Source organism: Pleurodeles waltl, chromosome 4_1, assembly GCF_031143425.1.
Source record: "Pleurodeles waltl isolate 20211129_DDA chromosome 4_1, aPleWal1.hap1.20221129, whole genome shotgun sequence".
In the NCBI taxonomy this organism is placed as follows: domain Eukaryota; kingdom Metazoa; phylum Chordata; class Amphibia; order Caudata; family Salamandridae; genus Pleurodeles; species Pleurodeles waltl.
The window spans coordinates 275,182,202-275,199,071 of record NC_090442.1 but is presented as its reverse complement, the minus strand read 5'-3'; the positions used below and the strand labels follow the sequence as shown (position 1 = coordinate 275,199,071).

General features: G+C 47.1%; 1 protein-coding gene across 2 annotated transcripts in view; it reads right to left on the bottom strand.

Annotated features, from left to right (window-relative positions):
* SCUBE1 (signal peptide, CUB domain and EGF like domain containing 1) overlaps window positions 1-16,870 on the bottom strand; it is a 2,009,692-nt gene that overhangs the window by 191,665 nt on the left and 1,801,157 nt on the right. For both annotated transcript variants that reach the window (XM_069228295.1, XM_069228296.1), the window contains one exon: window positions 4,807-4,959. In XM_069228295.1, coding sequence (XP_069084396.1) covers window positions 4,807-4,959 — 153 coding nt within the window. The remainder of the gene's footprint in view (window positions 1-4,806; window positions 4,960-16,870) is intronic.

Sequence of the window (16,870 nt, the reverse complement as noted above, 5' to 3'; positions counted from 1 at the left end):
TCTCATCTCTGGGAGGAAATTCACACCAAGGGAACATATGAGCTCCTTTGTGACAGCTGAAGCTCATGCAAATGGGTCCCCAGAGGCTGTAGGCAGGGGAATGGTAGCTTTCTAAAAGTACCTATTATTACAAATCCAAATTCAGCAGTGAACTGTGTTTGTAATAAATATTTCGAAAAAAGTCCAAGAGTCCAAGAGTAAATTTGGAGTGGTTTCCTAGTCAGAGATCACATTATTAAATGTAATATTGCATGCCAGTGCTTTCGTATGGAATAGCCAAACCTGCTCTGGTGAAAATAGCTTTTGTGACCTTTTCACTGTAAGGAGATGTTTAACATTGAGCTTTTACCCTTGAATACCACGTACCTTGTTCATGGGCAGTAGGGCCTATGTATGGGTAACATTAATTTTTAAAAATAACGTTTAGGCCAGTCAAAAGAGGTTATTTTGACAGGTCAAATTTGCAGTTTTAAATTTGAACAGCCAGGCTACAAAAGGTAGAACTGCAGTCATGCTTACACTGCCACTGTAGAGGATGATACAGTGGATGCTAGGCCCACTTGTGACATTTAACTTACAGGCCCCTAAGTAAATTTTTGCACCATACAATAGGGACTTACAGGTAAGTTGGGTATGGCGATTTCATCATCTTGAAAGGTTGAGCACAGGCACTTTACTACTAGTTAGCAGGGATAAAGTGCACAAAGTTCTACAACCAGGAAAAATAGAATCCAGCAGCTCGGCAAAAATTCAGGATGACCCTGAGGAAAAGCCAAATTTCCGTCAATTCAGTCAATGCCTTTAATGGCTTTAAAATGAAACCTGCAGCATGAACGTGCAGAGGGTGCAACAGTGTTGCTCTATAGGCAAGCCCATTTGCACCTGTCTATACATGAACTGAATATCAAACTGTTTATTGCGAGCCAATTTAAATTTTTATCAAGAAGATACTTGTAACAATGATATAAAAACATTACTCGGCTACCTTAAAGCAGCTAGCCTCTCTCAAATGATCACGTACATGCTCACCAAGCTGGCCACACACCTGACCATATTTTTACAAACATTGTGAATTTCAAGACTGATACTTCCTTATAGTTGACCTGGACTGACTAATTAACTTATTTCTTTTTCTATACCTCTATATCTCATATTATCCCCTCTACCGATCCTAAGATTATACCAGATCCTGGAGACTGATTAGAAAGATTAGAAGACATCCTTAACAACTTTCCTCTAGGATGCAAGACTGACATCTTTATGGCTGCCATTAGCTTTAATGATCCGATTATCAATGTTCTCAAATCCACTGCTCGCAAACGTCCTTCTGTGAAATAGTACAATGGACCCTTAAGGGGGCTCAAGTACCAATGCAAATAGTTGGAATGGGCTTGGAGACTTTTCCAGCTCAAATCAGATAAAAACATATACAAAGCCGCCCTAAGAAATTATCACAGGTAAATTTGTCATATTCGCCAGTTGCATCCATTCTAGTTCTGACATATTCTTAAGCTAAATACCACAGTCCCCCCATGAAAAGACTAAGGGCCTGATTCTGACACTGGTGAGCATTCCACCATCTGTCAAGGTGGTGAAGGTCACAGTAACTGGGCTACTGTACACTAAAGAACCAGATCACCAGTAGCCCTGCGGTAGCCTCTGGGCCTTGTTTTTCAGAAACAAATCCCCAAATCGGGAGTTTGTTAATGAAAAACAAATAAATATTGTCCTTAGACCCTGGTAGTTTTCCCCCGAAGGTATGTGAGTCATATTTGTTTCTATTTGCAAGTGCCAAGTTTTCCTTGGTGGTGATGAGAGATAAAAGCACATAAGGCCGTCTGCTCTACATAGTAAGGGTGGGCTCATGCCCTTAGTCTTACGGCCCATGCTGCACTGGTCCACTGGAGTAAGCTTTGTACCAGTGGGGGCAAAACCATTGAAAAGCTGATAGCCAGCCAGACTCATAACTGAGGGGAGTAGACTGAGGGTTTGGCAGACGGGGTAAGCCTTCACATTTATGACAGAATGCCTTGTCCACCAAATTCTAGATTAGGCTCTATTATTTTAAGCAACTACATTTTGCATGGAACTCAATGACATTTATCCTTGATTTATCAAAGATCCCTTGTCCCCATCTGACTCTGTAAGTGATTATTTCCATAGTAGCCAGGTTATGCATCTCTGAAATCCAGATTCTGTTTCTGCTGCCCTCGGATATTTCCAATACTGGAGGAGCACCCTTTCCTTAGCATTGATTTGCATTCCACTGTTAATGCCATTATGCAATGATTGGGCACAATTTAGGCAATTAAAGATGATCAACAATTCTTTCCTTCCCATTTATTTCCAGTAACCATATCAATATTCAATAATAGTTTATTCTATAACTCAGTTATAGTGGGAATGTCAAACATATTAGTGAGAGAACCTTCTGCTGTTTTATACTTCCAGCATGTATCATCATTTGCATGGTTTAACTTGCAATAAAAACAATACATCAATAACATCAGAAGCAAATTCTGCTTTCTTCACTTTACAGATCTTTAGAATTTCATACCTGGTATTTTCCAAAGTATCTACCCACATTTTCTCTTCATGGCCTATTATGTTTCCTTAAGTTATAACTTGTTGTCAGTGTACAGAACAGTGCAACCAATAACCTTCCCAGATTTGACTTCCTAACCTAAGCACTTGATTATCTTCCATAGAGACTGACATGATCAAGATTGTGTAAGGGGGCAAAATAAGGGATGAAAAGGGCTTCAGAGCCCCCTTATTTCTAGAGATGAAAAGATTAGCATAAGATACAAAGCGACAGCAACACTACTTAGTAAATCTTGTCTGGGTTAGCTAATGCCCTGCCATCCTTGATCTGAAATTCCAATGTGTACCAGACTTGATTATGCTTTTCCAGTACAGGTATCTAGCTCCTTTTGTTTTGTTCATTGGGAACTAGGATCTACATGTCCCCAGAGTCATAAGAGTTACTGAATACTTTGTAGAGGTTTTTTTAAGTAGGGGTTGCTTTGTCCCCAAATCCAGGCTGTATTAGTTTTGATGCGTCATTAATAATTTGATGACTTGTTATCCCTGGCTCCATCGAAAAAGGTCATATCAATATGAAGGACTGAGAGACCCAAGATATCTAATCAATGACATTAGTTGTTTCTTTTCAGATGTAATGCCCCTCGACCTGATGATCTGATGATCAACCACCAGGTGGCAGAGATAATCATCATCTGAAGACTGGAGTCTGTGAATTGTCAGGAAACAATGCCCTAAAATCAGGAACGAGGACAGGTAAGTACTCAATGAAGACTACAAAGGTAAAAGGCTTTTTCATCACTAGGTACAGGTTATATAGAAAACCGCACCCAAAATGTCTGATGAGATTTCAAGCTCTTTGGGAGAACTTTTCTAAATACAATTTTACGTGATCTGATGTCCAGTGGTAGTGAGAGCTCTGATGACATGACTCAGCAGCCATGGAACAGGATAGCAAACAGAGGCCTGAGAGCAGAATCCTTCTATATAAGGAGCATTTCAGTATGTTAAGATATCAATTGATGCTGGTCAATAAGAAGCTGATTATTGTTCACTGTGGAGCAGTTCACACAGGAGTGGTCAATGCTGGTCACTGATGAGATGGTCACAGACGAATGAGAGTGGATTCTGATACTTCTCCTCTGTGACTATCCCCTATATAAGGCAGTTTTCAATGAAGGTCCTAAACCTGTAACTATATTGTGCAAACCCCCTTTGCCATCTTACATTTCCAATTTGAGAAGCATTCGAAGATTTTTTCAGGGAGTCGCATAAAGCCGAATTAGTCCAGATTTCAGAAATGGGCATATTACTTCTAATTCTGAGACACCATTCCCAATGTGATGATCTGATCAAGTCTTGGTATTCCTCTCTCTAAACAGCCTCTGTATCGTTTTAAAAAATATTTTTTAAGCGGTATGTGGTTTATTAGTTCATAACCATACTTATTACTCTGTACTCCAAAGTGTTTTAGCTTTGGTTGTGTTCTACAAATACTAATATATACAAAAATTAATCGATTTTGTTTAAAAAATTTAAGAACATAGCATGAAAACAACTTTGACAGAATTTAGTTAGAATATGTGGGGTAGTAATAACCCAGTAGAGAACAGTAAAAAAAATAGACTACATTTGGAAAAACAAAATTAATGTTGCTTATTTGCAAAGGATTACATTCAAGTTTGGCCCATTAAAAAGACACTGGGTTGGTGGGTAGCAAAATAATTCCACTTATATTATGCTGCAAACTCCAGAGGATGGCTATTTTACTTCATAAAATATGGAAACATGAGGTGCAGTAAACTACAATTAGCAAAGATGGATGATATTTATTAATCTGATGTTTGCTGAATGGAAGGAGTTTTACTTTGCTTAATGCCCATCTACTAAATATTAAGCCTAATGGCCTATTTTGGAAGGGTTTATGTTTTACAAAGAGAAAATTGTAGGAGGGGTTTTAAACTGGTACCAGACCCGTTAACAGGCAAAAATGCACAGTTAAAATATATTATAACATTGATTCAATAGCTTTAAACACCATGCATGCTAAGCATTCATTCATTTGGATATTATTTTCTAGTGTTTTAAAGTGCTGCAGATTGGAGTGTCAACATTTGAGGTGAACACACATTTACTTTATCATGGGCCTGCCAACATGGCTGTGAATGTCTGAAAGGATGCCAGATTAGCAAAAATATATATCAATAAAGTGTGAAAAATTAAAATAACATAAAAAAGAAAGAAGTAAACAAGTAGTCTTACCATCATACGTCACATAAGGTACTTGAAAACCTTTTCCGCTATTTGCCTCATTTGATTTAAAATGGACCCACAGTTTTCGTGATCTAGATGTAAATGCTATAGGTCTCTCATATGTCTGACAGGTTTCATATGTGGTTATAGAAGTAGATGAAGCTGCAATGAAAATATATATTGTTGGAAATTTAAATTACTTTTTGATTAGCCAAACACAGACACTCATGCTTTCATGAGCTCAACAGTAACACCTTTTTAGAAATGAAATGCAGACTATGGACGTTGATGTACGTGGATAAAAATGCCAAATCAGCTTGTCAATCTTGGACTATTGGAAGTTTCCTTGATATCCTGCTTATTTACTAAGACCAAAACATAGTACAATCATTGTTTCTAACGGAACCTTGTATATCATTTAATACTGTAGTATCTAGTGATCGAAGAACAGATTTACCAGTTATCAAACTCACATAATTAAAAACATATCTCCTAAAGATTGAACTCTAATACATTCCCACACCCTACTAAAAAGGGTTTCTTTGGCTTTTCTGGGACTTTACCTTACAAGTCAGACTGGAGTCCAATGTGTCTAATATGTACATAATAACATCCCTGTTGGACGAATGTAAGGTTGTGGTCTATGTTAAAATGATCTGTGGATTTACTAAACCTAACATTTGTCAGCTAGAGTTTCATTAAGGCATGTCCTTATGAGTGGATTGTGCTATTAAGTTGGAGAATATATATTGAAGATTGAAATGTTTGATTAATGGAGGGATTTTCAAAATACATCGTCTGGTCTACAATGCATTATTAGCATTTGAACTTCTGCGGTATCAAGAAAAGATGAGTGATAAATACATGTTTAGCTTTCTAATGTGGATGCTTCCAAAGATGACTGCAGATGCTCCAAGAATGCATAAGGCGAATCATGATCATTTCCAAGCTGTCAATATTGTCAACAAAATGATTTTCACAAATGATTCAGCTATTGAATAGAGAGATAGGAGAAAAAGGTGGTCATTACAAACCTGGCGGTCGGTGTTAAAGCGGCGGTAAAAAAAATAGCAATTACGACCGTGGCGGAAACCGCCAACAAAGACAGCCACTTTAACACTCCGACCGCCATGGTGGTACAAACAAACAGTGCAGCGGTCACCGCCAACAGACAGGCGGGAGACAATGTACCGCCCACACTATTATGACAGGCCAATCCACCACCTTTTCCGGGGCGGATTCACATCTGATCAAAACACGGCGGAAACAGGAATCCCGAAGGAAAAACGCTCACCTCTACACACCCCACGAGGAACGAGGACGCCATGGATCTGGAACTCCAAATTCTACCTGCAATAGTCTTCCTGCTCCTCTACCAGGAGCACGAACACCGGCAGCGAAGACCACGGTGAGTACTGCACCTACGACACAGGGGAGGGGGGAGGGAAAAAACAGGGACATACACACGCAACACCCCCACCCTCACCCACTACAACACACACACTAATGCATATCAGTACATCACAGTTACACCCTTCAAACCCCCCGGAAGAATGCAAAGACAATAGAAAATGAGTGTAACCATTGTAATATATTAAAGGCAAGTAGGCAGAAATATATATATATATATATATACACCATGTACAAAATATATACCAAGCATATTAGTCCAGGTAGTGCTCTAAGAAAGTCCGTGGAACACTGGGACCACACGGTATGGGCGAGGCCCACACAAGATCCCCGACCATGACGGAGAGAACACTGCAGGGGCATCAGAGAGCAACTAAACAGGCACCTCAGGGAGAGGGAAAGGGGGGCTCCTCAGCCGCTTGAGTGCACAACGCCAAATCCACGAGGGGGCACATGCCCACTGTTCCATCCTGGGGAGTGCAAAGCCACAGTCTCTCAAGTCTCTACAGTGGGTGGGTTGCTCACTGTTCAATCCTGGGGAGTGCAAAGCCACAGTCTCTCAAGTCTCTACAGTGGGTGGGTTGCCCACTGTTCAATCCTGGGGAGTGCAAAGCCACAGTCTCTCAAGTCTCTACAGTGGGTGGGTTGCCCACTGTTCAATCCTGGGGAGTGCAAAGCCACAGTCTCTCAAGTCTCTACAGTGGGTGGTTTGCCCACTGCCATATCCTGGGAGTGCAAAGCCACAGTCTCTCAAGTGGATAACAGTCTCCACTGGTTCTGGAGGGGGCATGGTGCCCAGAGTGCTTCATCCTGCTAAGGACAGAGGTAGTGGATGACAGTCTCCACTGGTTCTGGAGGGGGCATGGTGCCCAGAGTGCTTCATCCTGCTAAGGACAGAGGTGGTGGATGACAGTCTCCACTGGTTCTGGAGGGGACATGGTGTCCAGAGTGCTTCATCCTGCTAAGGACAGAGGTAGTGGATGTCAGTCTCCACTGGTTCTGGAGGGGGCTTTGTGCCCAGAGTGCATCATACACCCCGTGACGGACTCAGTTGCGTCAGTGCCCTTGCCGCTCATGGGCCAGCGGTGCTTGAGACGGCAGTGCCCTGTTCAGCGGTGCTTGAGACGGCAGTGCCCTGTTCAGCGGTGCTTGAGATGCCGGTGCCCTGTGCAGCGGTGCTTGAGACGACGGTGCCCTGTTCAGCGGTGCTTGAGATGGCAGTGCCCTGTTCAGCGGTGCATGAGATGGCGGTGCCCTGTGCATCGGTGCTTGAGGCGGCGGTGCCATGTTCAATGGTGCTTGAGGCGGCAGTCTCCATTGCAGGGACTCAGCTGCTGGCGGTCCTTCATGGCCCAGTGGGGCTTTTGCTGGTGGTCCTTCATGGCCCAGCGGGGCTTGTGCTGGAAGTGGCCTCCTGGGCAGGTGGGCTGGTGCTGGCGGGCCCCTCCTGGGCAGGTGGGCTTGTGCTGGTGGGCCTGTTCTGGGCAGCTGGGCTTGTGTTGGCGGGCCTGTCCTGGGCAGCTGGGCTTGTGCTGGCAGTCCTGTCCTGGGCAGCTGGGCTTGTGCTGGTGGTCCTGTCCTGGGCAGCTGGGCTTGTTCTGGCGGGCCTGTCCTGGGCAGCTGGGCTTGTGCTGGAGGTGGCCTCCTGGGCAGCGGGGATGATGGCGGTCTTCTCCGCTGTGCTGCTCTTGCTGGGTTTCTTGTGGCCCTTCCCCACCTTGGAAGGTGTAACAGCTGAATCCACACTCCCACCGGGACCCCTGGGAGCGGCTTTGGTGGCTGGAGTCTTCACCCTCTCCCGCCGGGCACTGGCCAACTTCTGATGCCTCACAGGTGGGGGACTGTCTGTGCTGTGGCTCCGTGCCACACTGGCTGCCCTGGTGGCCGGTGCACTCCAGATTCCGGTGACTACAGGCACCACTGGTCCCGGAGATGTTGTGAGTGAGGTGCTAGTTCGGGACCTAGGAGATGGACGGGGTGGGGGAGGTGTGGGAAAGGGGCCAAGGTTGGACAGGAAAAGTTTTTTGGACACACTGGGACGGGTAGCTGGAGGGGGTTTGGGAGTGGAGGAAGAGGTGGTGGTTGTAGGAGGTGTACGTTTGCTGACTTTGGGTGGAAGCTGTCGTGAGGTGGATGGCTGTTGTGGGGGTGTGTGCCTGCGTTTGTATATCTTGGGAGGGGGCATCACAGACACACTGGGAGAGGACACAGGGGACGTGTGAATGGTAGTGGGGGTGGTGACTGCACGTGAGCGGGGTGTGGTGGTGCGTGTGCTGGAGAGGGACGTAGTGGATGTAGAGGTAGTGCATGCAGGTGTGAGTGTAGACGAGACTGGGAGGGAGGAGGGAGACTAGGAGGAGGGGGACACAGTGGAGGAAGTGGATGTTGGTGTGTCTGCATGTGTGTGATACTTGCGTGAGTGCCTGTGGGATGTGTGGTGCTTATGTTTGCCTGAGCTTCCCTTGTGTGTTGACGTGTGTGCATGCTGGCCTGTAGGTGTGCTTGGGATAGGCTGAGGTACAGGGGATTGGGTCGGGTGGAGGAAGTTGGAGGGGGGAGGCTAGACACAGGGACAATGGCTGCCATCAGTGCTGAGGCCAGAGTCTGAAAAGCTTGCTGAAGGGCCACCTGACCAGAATGAATGCCCTCCAGGAATGCATTGGTTTGTTGCAACTGCCTTTCTACACCCTGGATGGAATTCAAAATGGTAGACTGCCCAACAGTGAGGGACCTGAGGAGGTCAATGGCCTCCTCACTGAGGGCAGCAGGGGTGACTGGGGCAGGGCCAGAGGTGCCCGGGGCGAAGGTGATGCTCACCCTCCTGGGTGAGCGGGCACGGGGCGAAGGCTGAGGGGCTGCTGGGCTGCTGGGAAGGCGGTGTTGGAAGGGGAGGTGGTGGCTGTACCTGTAGATGGGGTGGCACAGATGTTGCCGCCACCACAAGGGAGCTCCCATCAGAGGACGAGTCCGTGTCACTGGTGTCAGCTCCTGTCCCCGCCGTGGAGCTCCCCTCGCCCTCCGTCCCACTGGTGAATTCAGAGTCCGTAGTGTGGCCCTCCATGGCCATGTGGGATGCAGCCCCCTGGTGCTCCGGGGCCACTGCTCCTCCGCCTGATGATGCTAATGCACACAAGAACAGGGATACCACAAAAAGGGGGGGGACGACAGAAGAAAGACATGTTGAGTGCATGCATTACCGCTACCGTTGGCGGACACGACAGACACAGAAGCCCCCTGCACTACGCCGCGCTCTTGGGCCTCACTGTTCAATTCCTGGGAAATGGCCTACAAGGCTATGGACGACATCTGCACACATAGATGACACAGGGGCATGACTAGGTGTACTTGGCACTCTACAGAGGTGGGGTGGGGTGCCACATGGCCTGCCTTACGGAGGGGCCTTGCCCACGGAACTCGCCCTGACCTAGGGAAACCCACAGCCCACCTCCCCCACCCAGACACCTCCACTGCGCGCAAAGTCAGCAGAATGAGAGTGTACTCACCCCCTTGTGGCTGCTGTGATGCCCTCAAGCGCCCATCCAACTCAGGGTAGGCCACCGCCAGGATCCTGAACATCAGGGGGGTCATGGTGCGACGGGTACCCCTCCCATGTTGGGAGGCCATCACCAGCTGAGCCTCCGCCGTCTTCTTGCTCCAGCGGCGAATGTCCTCCCATCTTTTCCGGCAGTGGGTGCTCTGTCTGTGGTAGACCCCCAGGGTCCGGACGTCCTTGGCGATGGCATGCCAAATATCTTTTTTCTGGTGGTCGCTGACCTACATGAAATGTACAGGGGGAAGAGTAAGTAATTACCAATTGCACCGTCAAACTGATTGGCCCCCATCCCTACCCTTGCCATGTGGCACATGCATTCACCGTCTTTCATGCACGCAGCACTCTCCCCCCTTCCTTCTTACATCCAGCCCTCTCCACACAGGCATAGCCCATACAACATGCTCCCTGTGTACTTACCTGTGTACTTACCTGGGGGAGGACCCCATCCACGAGTTTCTCCAACTCCTCCGATGTGAAGGCAGGGGCCCTTTCCTCAGACACTCGATCCATTGTCTCTTCCAGACCGAGGTCACAGCAGCACTTGCAGTGTAGGTCCTCTCCTGTCGAAGATCAGGTATCGAGTGATTGAACAGATAGAAAATGGCGGTCACGTCCGCGGCGGTGCATACCGTCACCGCCGGCGTACATCGTCATTGGCTCCTGGGACCCATAGGGTCCAATGTTAACTAATGCAGCATTGCGCCGCGGTCTTCGACCGCGACGGTGTACAACACCAGCGCAGTTACCTCACATCCCACTGTCCCACTTTAGAGGTCAGGCAGCCGTCATTTCAGGGGCCCACATGGCTTCATTTTTAACTGCGTCACACATACCTAGGCCTAGACTCAACACATATACAGGCCACCTTTTGTGTATGAATGGTGTTATGTGTAAACTGTGGGTACGTACCTCTGAGTTGTTTGACTCTGTGCTCGCTGTTGTCCTTCATAGGCACCGTCAGCTGGGACATGTGAGGAGATGGCGGCATCCTCCGACCATTGGTGGACATGTCGACAATGGAGGAGCAACATGTGATTATCACATACAAGCTTGACCGTGCCACAATCCAGGAACTGTGTACCCAGTTGGAGCCAGACCTGATGTCAGCAATCCGCCATCCCACAGGAATCCCCCCTCAAGTGCAGGTGCTGTCAGTACTCCATTTCCTTGCAAGTGGGCCTTCTCAAACAACAGTGGCCATAGCATCAGGGATGTCCCAGCCTATGTTTTCCAACGTATTGTCCAGAGTGTTGTCTGCCTTTCTGAAACACATGCGGAGCTACATCGTTTTACCTCAGGTGGAGGATTTGCCTACAGTGAAAGGTGATTTCTATGCCCTGGGACACATCCCCAACATCATAGGTGCCATTGATGGGACACATATCCCCCCCACAGGAGTGAACAGGTGTACAGAAACTGGAAGAGTTATCATTCGATGAATGTACAGATGGTATGTTTGGCAGACCAGTACATCTCCCATGTGAATGCCATGTTCCCTGGCTCAGTGCATGACGCCTACATCCTGCGGAATAGCAGCATCCCTTATGTGATGGGTCAACTCCAGAGGCACCGTGTGTGGCTATAAGGTGAGCACATGGAAGCAAGACAGTGGGAATGGTTGTCTGGGTCTGTGGCTGTCCCTATGAGTTAGTGTGTGTCTAACAGTTGTCCCTCACCATTTGCAGGTGACTCTGGTTACCCCAACCTGTCAAGGCTACTGACCCCAGTGAGGAATCCCAGGACAAGGGCAGAGGAACGCTACAATGGGGCACATGGGCGAAGTAGGAGGGTGATCGGACGGACCTTTGGCCTCCTGAAGGCCAGGTTCTGGTGCCTCCATATGACAGGTGGATCCCTATTCTACTCACCAAAGAAGGTGTGCCAGATCATCGTGGCCTGCTGTATGCTTCACAACTTGGCTTTGCGACGACAGGTGCCTTTTCTGCAGGAGGATGGTCTAGATGGCGGTGTTGTGGCAGCTGTGGAGCCTGTGGACAGTGAAGACGAGGAAGCAGAGGAAGAAGACCTGAACAACAGGGACTCAGTGATCCAGCAATATTTCCAGTGAGACACAGGTAAGAGTACAGACCTGCCTACTACATGTACTTTAACACTACTACCTCTCTACTGTCTGTCGTTTTCACCCAGTGTATGGACAGAGTTGTCACTTTCCCTTACGATTTCACAGATGTGGGTCCCACTGTGTGACATCTGCTTAGATTCCTCATGGACTAGAGCTGTGTGACATAGATATGTTGACATTACAATTGAAAGAGCATTTTGTCACTGTAATTGCTAATCAACTATTTCGAAATCACAGACAGACTCCAGATTGTTTTGTGCTTTAAGTGTGTTTATTTAAGTGCTCAATATTGGAAGGGGTAGTAAAATGGTGAAGGGTGATGGCGGAGGAATGTCCATGGAAGAATCCAGTCTATTAGTCTCACAGGTGCATTGCCCATATGGGCATAAGAAGTGGAGCTGGGGCAGTTTAAGTATGGACAGGGTGACAAAGTGGGACAGAAGGATGACAATCAGGGTGGTCTCATTTCTTGGCGGGGGTCTTGGCATCGTGCTCGGTCTTGTTCCTGGATCTCAGGGACCGTTTGCGGGGTGGTTATCCCTCTGCAGGGGGTGGGGTGCTGGTGTGGAGGTCCTGTGGCGGGGCGTCCTGTCCACTAGCGCCGGCGGAGGTGGTGGGCAGTTCATCGTCCATGCTAGTGTCAGGGGCCCCTTGTAGTGCCACAGTGTCCCTCCTGGTGTTCACAAGTTCCTTCAGCACCCCTATGATGGTGCCCAGGGTGGAGCTGATGGTTCTGAGTTCCTCCCCGAAGCCCTTATACTGTTCCTCCTGCAGGCGCTGGGTCTCCTGAAACTTGGCCAGTACTGTTGCCATTGTCTCCTGGGAGTGGTGGTAGGCTCCCATGATGGAGGAGAGGGCCTAATGGAGAGGGGGTTCCCTTGGCCTGTCCGCCCCCTGTCGCACAGCAGCCCTCCCAGTTCCCCTGTGTTCCTGGGCCTCCGTCCCCTGGACCGTGTGCCCACTGCCACTGCCCCCAGGTCCCTGTTGTTGTTGGGGTGGTGGGTTGGCCTGGGTTCCCTGTTGTGGTGGACACACAGCTGAATGACGTGTCCTGGGGACGGAGGTATGGGCCCGCTGGGTGGGTGCTGTGCTGGTGTTTCCAGAGGGGGGAAGATCTGTGGTGACCTGTGACTGGGTGAGGGGAACCGACTGTCCCGAGGTCCCCGGTGGGCCGGGCTGGTCATCTAGATCCAGTTGGACAGAGCTGCTGTCATCACTGTGGGCCTCTTCTGTTGGTGGTGTGGACATGTGTGGACCCTCCTGTCCGGTGACGTTGGGTAGGGGTCCTGCAGGGGTATAAAAGGATGGTTAATACATCTGTGTGTGGCATGGTGTGCAATGGGTGGGTGACTGTGTACCCCAGTGCTTGCATTCCTGTGTGGGACCTTGTGTGATGATGGTTTAGGGGGTTGTATGGGTATGTGCAGTGGGCATTCTTTAGTGATGGGTGTCAATGCTTTGTTGTTGCATGCAGGGCTTGGCGTTGGGATGGGTGGTTTGTGATGTTGGGACATATGTGAGGAGTTGGGAGTGCTGGGGGTGAGGGTATGTGATGGCATGAAGGTAGGGTGGGGGATGTAATAGTTAAGATTTGTCTTACCAGAGTCCATTCCTCCACCTACTCCTGCGAGGCCCTCAGGATGCAGAATCGCCAAGACCTGCTCCTCCCATGTTGTTAGTTGTGGGGGAGGAGGTGGGGGTCCGCCGCCAGTCCGCTGAACCGCCAGGTGGTGTCTTGAGACCACGGAACGCACCTTCCCCCGTAGGTCGTTCCACCTCTTCCTGATGTCCTCCCTATTTCTTGGGTGCTGTCCCACTGCGTTGACCCTGTCCACTATTCTTCGCCATAGCTCCATCTTCCTTGCAATGGAGGTGTGCTGCATATCCGAATAGCTGTGGCTCTACCCGGACGATTTCCTCCACCATGACCCTGAGCTCCTCCTCCGAGAACCTGGGGTGTCTTTGCCGTGCCGTGGGGTGGTGTAGGTGATGTGTGGGGTGGAGTGTGTGGTGATAAGTGTGCTGATATGTAGTGGGGTGTTGATTGAGGTGTGTGGAAGTTCTGTGGGTGATGGTGTTGTGTGCCTGTGGATGCTGTTGTTCTTGCTGGTGCTGTCTCTCTCTGGCCTTCTTTCAGAATTTGTTGTCGTAGGGGTTTGTGGGTGATGTAGGTGTGTGTTTTATATTGTAATGGGTGTGTGGGAGTGGTGTGTGTATGATTATCAGGAGTGTGTATTTGGAATTGTCCGATGTGGCTGTGTTTTGTAAAAGTGTGTGTATTTTGAGCGCGGCGGTGTGTACCGCCAATGGAGTACCGCGGTTGAAATACCGCTGCGTGGATTCGTGTGTCGTGATAGTGTGGGCGTTTTTCTGTTGGCGTGGCGGTGGAGGTTTTGTTTTCACCAGTTTATCACTGACCTTTGGTGTGGCGGGCTTGTGTGGGTGTCTGAATTTTGTCGGATTCCGAAATGTGGGTCATAATAGCTGTGGTGGAATTCTGCTGCCGCGGCGGTGTGTTGGCGGTCTTCTGCACGGCGGTAAGCGGCTTTTACCGCCAATGTTGTAATGAGGGCCAAAGTCTTGAGTCAATTTGTCCATGGCCACTTCCACCTGTTTGCGTAACTAGATTTGTATTACTACCGTCAATTACATTAGGTTAGAAAAGGTCACAATAATATTCAGACAGTGGCTAGCACTAGAAATGTGGCATTTAATGACAGTGAAACATTCTGAACTGTGATATGTCAACTTATTGCTACATTTGCTTGCTGTGCTATTTCCACTGATGTCTAATGTAGATTTGCTAATAAATGTGATTAATTCTGGAAGAAAGTCAGTATGTTGAATCCCTAAATTTGGAGACTGACCTCTTGTTAGTTTGTCTCATGATCTGGACTTAAACTATCTTTGGCTAGATATTGCTATTGTAGCATTAGATCGAGCCTTAAGCTAATTCCCTAAATTGATTTGATAGACATTTTGACTAACAATGATTTTTGCCTTCATAATTGCACCTTCATTTATTAATACATCTTTATAGTTTGCATTTTACAAGTAACTCCAGAGGATTTATTTCAATGAAATGCTATTTATTTCACCATTGTGGGTGGGTGTCATTTAGCAACAGATTGCCTCATTTATTCTTAAGGTTTAACACTGTCCTTGATTTGGAGTAGGTGATTTATCGCTGTCTTATCAGGTAACAGAGATAGTGTAAAAGACAGTGCTATGTAGCACCCTTGATGGGGACAATTTTGCTAGGTGCTCTTTTCTACAGTCTCTGGGATTCTCCCGGGTGAAGCCAGGTGGCTCAGGGATTCCTTTTGGTAAAGTTAGATTCACCTCACAATTCCCTTATCAGGAGGGCTGGATCTCACACTCCCTCCCAATGCAGGTTACCTCATAGTTCACAGCATCCTCAATACCATCCACAATTCTGACACAGGTCATGCTTGTGAAGTGTGTTGTGTACCACACTACTTGCAGGGTGTGCGTTACATGACCCCAGTGCAGATGATGCAGAGGTCCTTTCAGAAGCCTGAACATAGAACAGGGATCCTTTTAACCTCAAAATGTTTAGGAAAATTAATACAAATGATTTTGCAAGTGCATATAAGTGACCAATCACAGTTTGACCAAAGAAAATCAATTACAGTTTAGGATTTGATAACCAGCATGTGTGATTTAATGAATCAAGTAAGGGTTATGCAAGTTTTTATATAAAGGGTGCTAAAAAACATTTGTGAAGTATTAGTACAGTGTGCATGTGATTGAAACATATAGGGTTACAAGATTTGTGCACTCAGGACTCACTAAATCAAGTTAACTCTATAAACATATTATGCAGGACATCCTTAATCGTAGACCGCCTTGTGTCAGCTAGGACCTTGGAGAAAAGGAAAATTTGTGGTTTGGCTGACAAATAAAAGGGGCTGGTTTTCTAGGTCAAGGTAGGCAGATAAGTATTCAAGCCCAAGAATGGCATCTATCAGTGCATAGCAGCACTTTGCTCTGCATGTCTTGAGCACTTTTGTGCTAGTTTATTCACTGGACTTAATCCAACACCATTTTTACTTCCTGTTGGTCTCCTTGGGTGTCACTTGTGGTTACTCTTCTAGTTCTCTCAATTATCATTATCTTTCAGCTCCTCTTTTCCATCATTCCCAAGTCTGCTTTCTTTATCAACTTTACAGCTTCCATTTCCTTCTATTATTCAGTCAGCCCTAGACTCATGGTGCCCTGCCGAACAGAAGGTGGTGAATACAAACACTAAAGGTGAGCGATTGGGTTACATGTTTTTAAGTACTACAGCGCACACTCACATTTGCTAATTATTTCCGTTAACAGTGAGAGAAGAATACTCAATGATGCCTTGTGATACTGTTGCACTACCAATAAGACCTCTGGATTTTGGAACTGCTGTGTGGAAGAGTCAAGTTGTCTTTCACTAATCCATTTCCCTTTCCCCCGGGAATTACTTCGAAAGCCAACTTACATTAATTGTTGGCATGGAGGTGCATACCACACAGCATTAAGGATTATCACCAAACTCATTGTGTACCCTATACCTAATAGGAAAAATGTTTTGGGTGTAGTTATCTGGTGGACCAGAAACAGGGGATGTATTAACGTCTGGTGTTTCTGAACAGGTCTTTATTAAAATAAGACAAGACTATATTTTCTCAATGTTTCAAGCCTGTTCCAGTCATTTTTGGGCCTGAAGATCAAAGGGCAGTCAATGAAGCAACCTTGGAGTACCATAAGGTACTAACATTGTCATATTTAACTATCAGGGGCTGATAATGGTGATTGAAACTGGGAAGGGCAAAGCCTTCTACCTGCAGACTCTCAGATACAGTTTACTATATACGTTTTGCCAGTCAGTAGATCTGATATTACTAGAAACGGATATCATTACTTAGCTAGTTAACTGTCGGTGGGTTAGGAATATGTTGGGGCAATAACATCGATATTACCCATGTGAATGGTGGTTCCATACATAAAGCGGGTAAGAGCTTGAAGAGCTG